General features: G+C 44.4%; 1 protein-coding gene across 1 annotated transcript in view; it reads right to left on the bottom strand.

Annotated features, from left to right (window-relative positions):
- TXLNB (taxilin beta) overlaps positions 1–12,532 on the bottom strand; it is a 52,513-nt gene extending 39,981 nt beyond the window's left edge. The window contains exons 1-3 of the mRNA XM_054021434.1: positions 12,347–12,532; positions 4,342–4,800; positions 1,902–1,993 (exon numbers count right to left, since the gene is read on the bottom strand). Of these exons, the coding sequence (XP_053877409.1) occupies positions 1,902–1,993; positions 4,342–4,786 (537 nt within the window). The 5' untranslated portion in view covers positions 4,787–4,800; positions 12,347–12,532. The remainder of the gene's footprint in view (positions 1–1,901; positions 1,994–4,341; positions 4,801–12,346) is intronic.
- Between the last annotated feature and the right edge of the window lie 1,099 nt (positions 12,533–13,631).

Genomic DNA, 13,631 nt, shown 5'->3' with positions numbered 1-13,631 from the left:
ATTCAACTATTAATTTATCCAAGTTTCAGTATCTACAACTGGAGTGATCTACAGGCCAGGAATTATTCACTGAAGAAACTTGTGAATAATGTTGAACTCACAACCCTCTATCAAAAAATGCTCTTGGACAAAGCCTTTCAACCATAAGAATGGTATTTATTGATACCCCATTCTACGCCGTAATACATACCAGAAAAACAAACATTAGATTCCACTAATCTCCAGTGTGTGTTGGTTTGATAGTGCAAAGCCATGGTCAGTTTCTCAGTTTTTTAAAAATCTGTTTTAGGAAGCAAACAGTCCAGGAACTAATCCACTGAGAAAATCATTGCCTGAGGAAGTCAGGCAGTCAAATGTGATATGCTGTTAACTTTTATTGTTTTCTGGGTTTTAGAGAGCTGTTTCAAGTACAAACATCACCTGCTCTCTGTTTCATCAAAACCCAAGCCTTTTGGTTGGTGATGTAATTGGAATTCTTAACTGTGTGTTTTACAAACATTGGTTTTCCTAAGCACAGTGGATATTAGTAAGCATAGTGTGACCAGACAGCAAGTGTGAAAAATTGGAGTATCCTCTGGCAAATTTAGTCCACAACATTTTTATGGCTGATTTTTCTTAGTTATTCATCAGGTCTTTTATTATTCTGCTCCTAAATCAATCAATCAATCTACCTACCTAATTGTTCTTGTTTTGTTGGTGCCCACACTAGGCCAAATGTAGCCAATAGAATTACACAGAGGATGAATTAGATCCTGATCCCACAATGAGCTCAGCATGGTAAGATCAGTGCATTCACATGGACCCAATTTACTTATGTTGAAAATCAGCCCACACTGGCTTAAATGGGGCTCTGTATGGGAGGGAGTGCAGGGGTGCTGCCAGCAGGGAGCTCATTGCAGGATCAGGCATTTGGATTGTAACTATAGGGCCCAGTTCTCTCCTGTCTGGGAGCTTGTGTAGTAATTTACACATGTGAAGTGTGGGTATAAAACCCTACCAAATCAGAGTGGTAGTGTTGTCCACCCACTTTGCACAGATGTTAATGACTATACATGGAGCAGGGCAAAGGAGAATCAGGCTCCTAGTGTTTTTACAGCCATGCTGAAACGATGTAAATGATTACACAAGGTGCAAGTAGGCCTGCCACCTATATATTTGTGTCAAAGATACTTTACTTAGCTTTCCCTATGTTCCAAGTGATATTGGCCCCAATTCTGATATCAGTTCTACCCAGTTACACCCAGAATAGAAATATTAAAATCAGTGGAACTACTCTGATGTATATGAGAGAAGACTCTGACCTAAAATATGTGCTCAGAATCTTCTTGTGAAAGTTGCTTGTGTGATGAGGGGGCAGGCAAGTCTTGAGAAATGAAGAGGAGAGAATACATGGAATTTGAAATAACTGTTCTGGTCCTATAATCTTAAGCTTATACCTATAGTATAAAAAATAACATTTAGTCTTCTTTAAAAAGGACTAGGAATAGTAGAAAATATTCAAATTTAATAAGGAGAAAATCCTTTTTCAACTGCACTAGATGTTAATTCTTTATCATGGCTGTAGCCTCACAGCTGGTTGGCAAAATGCATGTCTTCAATTAGGCTGCACTTTACTAAAGGGTTTGGTACATATTTCATTTAAGCTGCCAATGTTCTGCCTCATCAATTCTCCATCTCTTTTCAGATCTCCTCTGAAAATATAGCTTTTGGGCCTTGCCCTTTAGTTTTTCATCTTCTTTGGCTATGATTTATTATTTAACCCTGAAAAGTGTTTTGGGACACAGTTTGTATAAAAGACTTTATACAGAATAAAGTTAGAGTATACTGTATTGCACATCTTGTTTATCACTTCAGGTATAGATTTTTTTTTTCTCACATAAGTCAACAAATGCTATACTAACCATCTCAGCATACTTCCTAAATAACATGTCCAGCTTCTCTTCTGGCGTATTCAGCTTGTTCAAGCTTTGCATCAGCAGCGTGGCTTCCTTCCCTTAAAAAAAAAGAAACAGAGGGTTGATGAGAAGGCAGTTAGTATATGGTGTGCTGTTAGGAAATAGGCTGTTTGATGTGTTAATCTAAAAAGCTCAGTTACAAATGAAACCTCTTGGTGTGAAAGGAATAATTTTCACCTTGTTTGCTTTTGTTTTTTTAGAGGAAGACATGAACAGAGTCTGCTAATCACAAACATGTCTAGAACTTGATCCCATTCTAGAACTTGGCCCTGAACAGTTTTCTAGCTATAGGTGTAGATTTTTCAAAAGCACACGTAGGTGCCTAAATTCCGCTGAAAGTCGATGGGAGTTAATTGCCTTTGAAAATCTGCCTCATGAGCCGGGATCCTAGTTTTCTATGATACAAAAACCAAAATTCTCCAGTAAAAACCCATAAAAATCTGCATTTTTCCAGAATTAAAATGAAAAGCTGAACTTTAGTTTTCCTAGCCACAATATATATAGGTATCAGTTAAACGCAATGTTTTACTGATATATTTAAAATGTTTAAGCAAGTTTGAAGCCTATCAGTGCCATCAAACATTATAATAAAATAAAATGAATAGAATGATCCAGTCAGTGTTTCTTTACTGTTGTCGATTGCCCTGCTGTTTCAGCCTCTTGTTTTTGTTTCTTTTCATTGATTGTTTAGCGCTTTCTATGTGTCATACAATTATCTGCCTTTTAACATAATATACAGCCTTGCTGCATACGATACAGAACAGCACATTACCATACACAGGAAATTTGTCCTTGCCAAACTTAGTGACATGATCTTTAGAGTGATTTTTAATGTTTTCAGCATCCTTTCTTACTCACGTCTGGAAGCTGAAGTGAAATTTGAGACGCATTAAAACACGAACCCCTATACGCAATTGAGTAACCTCTATTCGCGGAAGCAGTGTATTGGAGTATGTTTAGCTGTGTAAATTTAAAGCGCATTCAAAAATCAACCACAAGGTGGGGAGGTTGCATGCATTGATTAAGTGACATTGGTGTTTTCAAAAAAAATTAGCTAATAATTAATATATTTTTTATTTTTTCACAAAATGTAAAACCTAAAGATTCTCTGTAAAAACCCAAATTCTGCATTTTTCCATGGCAAATGGATTTCTAGGATCCCTGCTCATGAACTATTTTTATTCAATACTTTTTAGCAAAGCGATTGGGTTATATGCACAGTACTAACCTAGAGATTTCTGGGCCAGAGTCTTTGTATGGTGCAAAAGGGCTGGATTCTGGCTGTAACAAGTAAGAATTCCCTCAGCAGGTGGATACTCTTAGCTGGTGCTGTGCCATCCTCTTTCCCCAGTATACGGGGCATGCTGGTGTTGGGAAAGTTCATGCGGGGGCCTGCTGAAGTGAGGGAGGGACAGGGTAGGATTGTATGCCACTATGCTGATCCTCAGTGACCACATGCCATTAGTGTAAATTGAAGCAGACCCTTAGGCTACTCTATCGAGGACCAGTGCAGACTTGCCCATGCAATCAGGTAGCCACATCTGGCTCCCTGACCCCATGTGGAATCTTGGATGCAAGAGAGAATCTGGCCCTATATCTTTAATGCACTGTACATACATTGTCAGACTAAAACACACACCCACCTTTGATGAGGTAGACAACTAAATACTTTATACCCACCTTTGTAACACCAATATTCTGGTGCAGTTTGGGGACCATTTTGACCATTGGTGTAAATTAGAGCAGCCTTAGTGCTGCTCTAACTTACATCCAGCCTGCAAAAGGTCCCTTAGGGGTTGTGTGCAGTTGAACATAGTTGGAGCATAGTATGCTGTGGCCATGGCCTCTTCTGTTCCCACAGTACTCTTCCTATTCTAGAGGCTGCGAGGGGAGCTACTTTGCCAGCTCTACACCAGCTGGGGACCTTTTTTACTCCAGGTGTACTCCCTGTAGGAAAAGTCCACTCTTTTGGCCCCTGGGTAATACAACTCTCTCCAGCATATTCTCCAACCCACAACTTCCAAACTGCGTTGACTAGGAGAAAAAAGTGCTAGTTGGGCAGCACAATATTGTATAATATTCTCTTGGATGTCCGTGTTATTAAAAGGATCAACATCTGATGCAGCCTAAATCTATTTCTTGGATAATTATGTAAAACATATGTAACTAGACAAAGTTTGCAACAACAGTCACACTTCTCCACACGTAACCAGAAAATTCTTACTATCAATGACCAATAGGGATTTAATGTGGGAATCAACATAGATCAAAGTAAAAAGAACAGGAGTACTTGTGGCACCTTAGAGACTAACAAATAGATCAGAGTGTTTTCTGTTTTAAGCAATGACTCATAGAAGGGCTGCATTTCAGTTACATAAATACTTGCCTAGCCCTTTCAGGATTTTCTTTTCCAGTTTTTGCTCCTTATTGATGGTGGATTCCTTTGCTCCTGAGGCATCCCCAGTAGCTATCTGCTCTTTCTCACTCTCGTCATTTGCATCGTCATAGTCTCCGTCCTCGTTATTGAATGATTCTCCCTTCTCAGGCTTGTCAGTTCCTTTAGCAGCTCTCTCTTTCTCCACTAGGCTAGCAGCAGACCCATAGGTTTTAATAATGTCCTCCAGCTGTCGGCTCAGCTCTTCAGATATGTCACAAACTGTTGTTTCAGGCTGAGCACTTGTTTCATTCTCTGGGGGCTTGGGCTTGGGAGAGGATTTCTCACTGTTTTGTTTTTCAAGGCCATTCTGATTAGGTGATGTTGAAGTGCTATTTGCAGGCGGGAGTACTTGGTTTGGTTCAGGTTTGAGATCAGAGGGCTGGTTATTCTCCATACTTGGTATAGTACCTAGTAGCACACAAATGAAAGTTTAACATTAACAAATTAATGTAGCCATCTAATTGTACACAAATATCATACAACACACTAGTGGTTTTGTCTAGATTACAGGGGAATGTGCTTTTCTGTTACTTGAGAAATATGTCATGTAAAAAACTTTAGCATCTGAGGCAATTTATCCCCAGTGAAAAAAGCAAGTTTTGTACATTAAAAATGGAACATGCCCACATAAAATTAACATTTAAAAAAATCCTTATTCCCGTTGCCAGTGATACCACAGGCGATTAAACCAGATATGATCTAATTTACTGTGCTTTCTGAGTATACTGTATGCCACTTGTTTTACTTCTTGTGTTTATTCCCCCAGCTGACTGGGGCAGCTTCACGTTACACCAGAGGTTCCCAAACTGTGGGGTGCCCCTCTGGGGGGGTGCGGAGGAACATTTGGGAAGGTTCAGCAGGGCCCACGCCATCCCACAAAGGGGGCGGGGAGGAAGCCCCACCCAGCCACGCTCCACTCCCAGCTCTGCTCTGGCCCCGCCCCCAGCCGTGCCCCATGCCCGGCCCTGCCCCTGGCCTTGGCCCCCAACCATGGCCCAGCTGTGGCTCCACACCCAGCTCTATTCCCAGCCCTGGCCCCACCCCAAGCCTTGGCCCCTGGCCATGGCTCTGTTCCTGGCTCGGGGGGTGGGGGGAGGGACACACACAGGATTAAGGGGGCCGTGATCCTGAAAACTTTGGGGACCATTGCTTTAAACTTTAATCAGTTTCACTGTTTAGTTCAGACTCATTATGGCACAATGTGTCGTACCTTCATTTAGCAACACTGAAGAGAAATCTTTAAATCTAAAAACGGTTCTAAAACTGTTATGTAACTGTATACCAGCTAGTACAGTGGGGCCCATTGGCACTACCACAATAAAAACAAATAATTCATAATAAAATAAACTTCTGCAAAACACTATTCTCATATTTAATTAGTACCACTAACTGTGTGCTTGGCACTGTACAAAACATATAAAAAGACAGAATCCCAGCATCATAACATTATTACATGATGCTAAGGTGCAACATCACTTGCTTCACTGGTTACACAAGAGATTAATCTGGTATACTATGTGTTTCCCTCCTCCTTGTAAAACTAAACAAATAAAACCCATAACATTTCTCATCCACAGTCACTAGTTAAATTATGCTGTGCATTAATCCTCCTTTATATTCCCCAAACCCTGAGGTCTGGACTCTGTGTGAAGGCTGCTCTAACTTACACAGCAGCCAGGGATCATTCTAGCAACAGGAATCACTGGGGCATAAAAATGTCTTGGCCACTCCTACTATGGCCACACCCTGAAGGCTGGAGTCCTGGAGGGGGCGTGGTATAAGAGCTAATACTTTGGGTCTGTGCCATTCAGAGGTACAGTTTAAACAAGGGAACTCCTCATGGAGTAGGCTGCGTTGACTTTACTGCTACTTTGCACTGCTGGAGTGGTGCAAACCAGAAGGATTAGACTCCAGGATTGGTTCCTGTTACTAGAACTAGTTCATGCTGCCCTTGAATTTCTCTCTTTCAGCTTTGTCGTTTGTCTTTTTTGTTGTTGTCCCCTTTAGTGATAGCACAGGTCACACATCTGGTAAGACATAAAGCCCCAGAGAGTGTAATAAATAAGAATGCTTTGTCTGTTTTTAATCCAATATGTAAGATCAATGCTGTCTTATCCTGGAAAGATGAGCTTGCTTTCACAATAAATAGGGCCCTACCAAATTCACGTTCATTGTGGTCAATTTCATGGCCACAGGTCTTAAAATTGATCAATTTCAAGGTGTTGTAACCATGGGGGTCCTAATTCAAAAGCTGTTGTAGGAGGGTTGCTGGATTGCCATATTCACTTCTGTGCTGCAGCTGTGGAGTTAACTGCAGCTTAAGGAGGCTCCCAGAGGTGGAGGTAGGTCTGATCTCCCCAGTGCTGCAGGGAGTGCCCCAACCGGGGGCTCCTAGCTGCTAGTCAGGGCCAGTGGTGGATTAACGCATGGGCCCATGGGGCCTGTACCCAGGGGCCACCGACAATTTGAAAAATGGGTGCCACAGCCCTGGCAGGAGCCACAGGGTGGAAGCCCCGAGACCCAGCACGCACGGCAGAGGCTGAAGCCCTGAGCTTGGGCGCCCTGAGCCCCGGCAGGAGCCGCGGGGCCTGAAGCCTCAAGCCAAGCAGGATCCTGGAGCGGGGGCAGAGGCCCTGAGCCTGGGCAGCCCGAGCCCTGGTTGGAGCCATGGGGTGAGGGGGAGGGAAGTAGCCCCAAGCCCAGGCAAAAACCACGGGGAGGCAGAACCCTGGAGCTCAGGCAGGAGCTGTGGGGGGGCCAAAGCCCCAAGTCCCGGGTGGAGCCGGGGTGGTGGTGGTGGTGGCAGCCCCCAGCCCAGGTCCCTGAGCCCAGGCAGGAGCCATGGGGGGGGGAGGGGGAACAGCAGCCCCAAGCCGCGGCAGGAATTACGGGCAGCGGCAGCAACCCCCAACCTGGGTGCCCCAACCCTGGGCAGGAGCCATGGGGGGTGGCAGCCCTGAGCCCTGGCTGGAGCTATGGGTGGTGGCAGCAGGCCCCAGCCTCGGTGCCCCGATCCTGGGCAGGAGCCATGGGAGGGGGAGGGGGGACAGCAGCCCCAAGCTGCAGCAGGAAGTGCGGGTGGCAGGAGCTGTGAGTGGCGGCAGCCAACCCCAGCCTGGGCACCATGAGCCACAACAAGAGCCCTCACTTCTATGTGCTGCCTGTGGAGGTGGGTCTGATCTCCCTCCAATAACAGCCGTGCAGGGAAGGACAAGTCCTGTCCCTCCCCAGCCCGGCTGATTTAGGAGAGATCAGATTTCATGGGAAAGGGCTTATTTCATAGTCTGTGACATGTTTTTCATGGGTTTGAAATTGGTAGGACCCTAACAATAAAGCAATATGACAAAACTGAGAAATGGTTTAAAGAAGAAATTTAGTTTTGCTCCCTGATCAATTGGTGTGTACTCTCTACAGTGTCCAAGTTGCTGCTGTTTAAAAAGGCAGTATATGATGAGAGATGTGCAATGTATTTGTAATACATGACTCTGCATATCAAACTCCTACCCGTCAAATTGATCTTGGGTATTAAATGTTAAAATTCAGAAGTCTAGCTACTTGCAGATAAGAAAGTCAACCTTCTATAGCCTACCATGTCCTCCAGCAATTAATTGTGGGCATAAAATTGGGAATCTTTGGGGGAACACCATTTAAAATGCTGGCCTACAGACTTGTTCCTACAGTCCTTGCATAGACAAAACTCTTATTGGCTTTAGTGGGGGTTTTGCCTGTGTAAAGACTGCAGTGCCTGGCCCTATGGACAATACTATCATATCAATGGGCCTGATTCTCTGCTGCTTTGCCTCTACTGTAGTCAGTACCCCTGTGTGAAATGGGTTTAAAAAGTTAACATTCTGATTTGATAGCATTTTGTGCCTAATTTACTGAGGAAAATTAGGCCCAGCATAAGTGATTTATCCAAACAATTCCTGTTTGCATTAATATGTTTGTCTAGCCTAGAGTTTGTGGTCCTATTTTAACTTGAGTTCATTGATTGCCAATTATTCAAATTACCTGCCATGATTATAAATGCTAGTCTGGATGTCTACAAATGTTTGTTCCAGAACACAAACATTTGTGAAGTGTTTAGACTAGCATTTACAATTGTGGTCATTAATTTGAATTAATTGGCAATAAATTAAATAGAGTTAAAACAAGACCACAAACTCTAATCTAGGCAAACCCAGTGTGAAATTCATAACTAACACTCTATAAAATATAACCTTAAATGTGCTACAATTTCTCAAGGGTACCAAACATTAGGTCACATCTGGTTATAGTAGACACACGGATATGTTAATATTACCCCTTGAAATATCTTTTCCACCTTGTATTAAGCTGTGATACTTGTGAGTATCTTTCCCAGGCCTGAAGAAGAGCTCTGTGTAAGTTCGAAAGCTTGTCTCTCTCACCCACACAAGTTGGTCCAATAAAAGATATTACCTCAGCCACCTTGTCACTCCCTGCAGCGTAACCTGGCCATGCATCAGGAATCCTTCCTCATCAGGCCATAAAGCAGTTATAGAATCACTCTGGGTGCAATGCACAACAGGATTTAGGCATTGCAATGCTGAGTGTCACAGCATTTAGAAAATCACATGAACAACATGCGATCCACAAAGCCAAGTTAGGTGTCTAGGCTTGGCTCCTATACAATGAATGGGGAGAGACAGGTGCCTAAGAATGGGATCCACAAAAGCCAGCATGCTAAGGGGGAGCTGCCTAAGTTTGTGGATGGCAGATACTGACGTACTGAGCCCACCCTCTCTCTCAGAGATAGGTGCTGGGAGGTGCCTAGTTCTGTGAGCGACCCACGAATGGGAATCCCTCTTCTGGATTAGGTGCCTGTGTAGTTTCCTGTGGGAATGAGTTAGGTGCCTGCCTCACACCACACAAATGGCCAAAGGTGGTAGTGCCCACCTTATAACTTTTAGCTCAGTGGTTAGTGCACTCACCTGGGATGTGAGAGTCCCAGGTTCAAATCCTGCCCCTGCCTGCCAGGCAGAGGGGGACAAAGGATTGAAACTGGAGTCTCCCACCTCCCAAGAGAATGCACTAAGCACTGAGCTACAGGATATTCTAATGTCAGGCTCTCTTCTGTTAAGCTGTTGTACTCTAGATTAAATAATAACAGAATGATTGGGCCAGAGAAAGAGAATTGGAATGACTCTGTAGTCCACTGGTGAGGGCACCAACCTACGGGGCAGGAGACTCTGGGTCAAATCCCCTTGCTTCAGTCACTCTTCCATTATTTAGCCAGAATGGAACAGTTTCAACAGGAGAGCCTGAGAGAGCCTCAGATCAGACTGTCCCACAGCTCAGTAGTTAGCGCACTCCCCGCCCCCGAGAGATGGGAGGGCCTCTGTTCCAATCCTTCTCCTCCTGCCAGGGGTGAGGGAACGAAACCTGGGTCTCTCCCATCCCAGATGAGTGGTCTAACAACTGGGATAAAAGTTATAAAATGGCACAACCACCTCCGGGATTTTGAATGGGGCCTGATCTGGTAGGTGCCCTCTCAGTCTGCCCACTGCATCAGGCCCATTGGGTGAGTTAGGCAGCTGAACGTCTGTCTTCTCCAGATTTGTGAATCGCTCTGGGGCTGAGGTGGGAGATAGGTGGCCAGATGCTTGGAGCAAGGTAGCAGTGTGCAAGCATAGAGGCAGAATTGTAGGTGCTGAAGGAATTTTTACTTTGAAAAATTTCAGCACCCAATGAGTTTAGGAGGGTAATAGTTTTATGGATCACCATGGGGGACTTAAGTGCCTAAAAATGGGACTTGGTGGCCTAAATCTGGCTTTAGGCACCTAAGTGGATTCCATTCTCTATGAATACTACAACTGCCTCATGGCTGTGGTAGTTCCCATGTGGGCTGCATCCTATTCTGTGGTGAGTGGGAGGAGGAATGGGCAATGAATCTGTCCAATCATGAATCTATGGGCCCTGCCTTGTTCCCCAACTCAGTTGCAGGCTGGAGCTTAGGAATCATGGAACGGCACTGTGTCCCTCGGACCAGAGCCATTTGAGCATGTGTACACAGCAAAGAAAAATCCACAGATGGTCCATGCCAGCCAACTTGAGCTCACAGGGCTCGGACTGTGGGGGTGTTTCATTGTTGTGTAGACTTCCGGGCTTGGGTTGGAGCCTGGGCTCTAAGACCCTGCAGGGTGGAGACAGTCCCAGAGCTCAGGCTCCAGCCCGTGCCCAGAAGTCTACACAGCAATGAAACAGCCCCGCAGCCCGAGCCCTGCAAGCCCAAGTAGGTTTGCATGGGCCAGCTGTGGGTTTTTCTTTGCTGTGTAAACCTATCCTTCAGGTGGGAAAAGTTTTGTTGGTGGGAAGGTTGGTTAGGATATCGGCGTTATCCTCTAATATTCCTTTTTAAAACAAATGTAACGAGACTTTAACTTCCACTGGAGATAGCACCTCACTTTAACAGCCAGTCCAGCTTCTACTACTGCAGTCAGCCTATGCACTGGTGGAGGAATTCGAACACACAATCTGCTTAGCCCGAAGGGAGAGAGAAACTGTGGGTCCCCATTTGATAATCCCAAAATGGTCAGTATTGTCATATGTTGAGTTTGTTTGGATCTAAAATACAGCAGCCTTTTAAATGTTTTCTGACAGTGCATCCGAAGAAGTGGGCTGTAGTCCACAAAAGCTTATGCTCTAATAAATTTGTTAGTCTCTAAGGTGCCACAAGTACTCCTGTTCTTTTTGCGGATACAGACTAACACGGCTGCTACTCTGAAACCTTAAATCTCATTTTCAGGTCTATACGGTTACTTTAAAGGCCAATTAGTCCCAAAATAGAAAAGGGCAGTGCCCTGACTTAGCAGTATTGTGATAATAGTATTCTTCTACTGCTGGAAAAAATAGTCACCCATGCAGTACAGACGCTCTGCCACCATGCTACACTCTGCACTTAGGAAATACTGATTAATTATGAACAGCCACAAAAATAAATGTTTTTTTCCCCCGTAAACAACGTAAATCCTTTAAAGTGGGGATGGGGATTATGAAAAGTGTCATCTTTTCTGCCACAAGTATTTCTTTATCCTTCCCCTCTTTCAGTTTGCACTTCAAGAAGGTTTGCAAACACTTGTCTATATTTAGTTCTTGCCTTCTCTTGTAGCCAGCAGAAAGACACATGGCATCTGTTCTGCTGCCAGAAGCTATTTTAAGCACTTCTAAAATGGGTAATGGTATTTAGCACTTTATTCTTGAAATTCATTAAAAATCATCTGTAAAGCAAAGTCTTCAACATGATTAAACCAAACAGCATGTGTTGATCAAAACTAAAGTTTTACCTTGAAATGAACTCAGACTTAAACTACAGCAAAACTTAAAGCAGTAAATGTCAAACTCCGGCATGTCCCATGTCAGATTAGTTCTGATTATCCCACAGACAAATGGATGTGCCTTGTGTTATCCTAAACCCTTCATATTCCTTCAAAAACAATAATAAACCTGACACGACTAATTACATAACAGGCATAAAGTAGTCGGCATTTATCGACAACTTCTAGTATAAAGATCAGCAAAGTAACTGGATGCTGCAGGACACACACCCGCAGAAGAACAGAAAGAAACCAGACCCAGAAACTTTACCAGATCACCTGCCTTACGTCTCACCCACACCCGAGTCCTGATTATTTTTGCAGCAAAACTGCCATTTTCCTTGATCTCATATAAGATCCATCTTCATCTAATTATGTTTTTTTTAATCTTTCTTTGGAAAAATGCATGTCTTGCTTTCGGTGGCAGCCCCCACAGGGCTGTTATTGTTATATCGGCTTTGTGTCTCACACACACAGCACCTATGCTTTCAAAGTAATGCCCCCAAAATAAACTTATCTTGAAAACTTGCATTGACAGTACTGAAGTGAGGCGTTTTGATGAAAGGCAGTGACCGGTGCCACAAAATAGTGTCAGCAGAGAAATTGTTTGTCAGACTTACCAGAAAGAGAAGAAGAGTTGAGTGGAGTAAAAAGCAGGAGGAGGGTGCAGGCAAGGACAGGACAGCAACAGGACTCTCACCGGGTATTCCAGCTACCAAGAGAAAGAGAGCGAGGGGGGAGGGGGGAGACTGAGAGACCAAGGGAGGGGGAAGGACTGGATGACACATCAAGAGAGAAACACTCCAGAGTTTGAGTGCAAGCATCCCAGGGGACTGACTCTAATAGCAGAGCAGAGAGGCCCCTTGCAAGTTGACTGCCCAACAGACATTTCTGCTGCTCCCCTTTCTGACATCCTACCGTGAGAAGAAAGATAATGACAGACTGAGGCTCTGTAATCTTGTATGCAGTGACTGAAGAGCATGAGTACCAACCTCAGGGCAGATTAAGAACCAGGGCACAAACCCCAGAGTGTTATTAGTTCTATACTTAGATATCCCCAAGAATTATCAAATGTAAACTGTTTAGGCATTATAACAGCCTCAATATGGAGTCACAGACGGTCCCCTGGAGTACTCTGATCTACCTTGCCACCCAGGTGAGTGCACCTTAGTGATAGATGGTCCCTTACTCCAAAAATCACAATATTCAGGTTACTCCCAGCCCCACAGGACCCAGGTCAATTGCACCTTAGATCTCACACTAAAGATAATGCTTGTATCCAATCCTATAATTAACTATATAAAGACTTATTAAATAGGAAAAGGGAACCACATAGTTATTTGCAAGGTTAAAGCAGGAAAACATACATACACAAATGAGTTACGATCTTAAGTTTCAAAATCTAATAGAAGCAGGGGCGGCTCTAGCTTTTTTGCCGCCCCAAGCATGGCAGGCAGGCTGCCTTCGGCGGCATGCCTGTGGGAGGTCCCTGGTCCCGTGGCTTCGGCGTACCCACCGCCGAATTGCCGCTAAATCTGCAGGACCGGCAGACCTTCTGCAGGCATGCCGCTGAAGGCAGCCTGACTGCTGTCCTTGCAGGGACCAGCAGGCCACCCCCTGCGGCTTGCCGCCCCAGGCACGTGCTTGGAGCGTTGGTGCCCAGAGCTGCCGCTGAATAGAAGCTTCTATAATCAGCAAGCTCTACATGTCCTTAGGGCTGAGGGACCCATTTTACAATGCACTGGACCAAATCCTCAAGACAACCCAGCTCAATCTATTATTAAAGAGCCCAAAGGATATCTTAAGCTTACTTGTGAGGGACAGAGAGAAAGCAGAAAATTGCAGTTCAGTGAACTGGGTGACCAGTGAGAGTTGAGGCTGGACCAGAAGATGCTCAACATGTTG

This window comes from Malaclemys terrapin, chromosome 3 (assembly GCF_027887155.1).
Source record: "Malaclemys terrapin pileata isolate rMalTer1 chromosome 3, rMalTer1.hap1, whole genome shotgun sequence".
NCBI lineage: Eukaryota > Metazoa > Chordata > Testudines > Emydidae > Malaclemys > Malaclemys terrapin.
The sequence above is the reverse complement of the archived record's forward strand: the minus strand, read 5'-3'. Positions and strand labels throughout refer to the sequence as shown.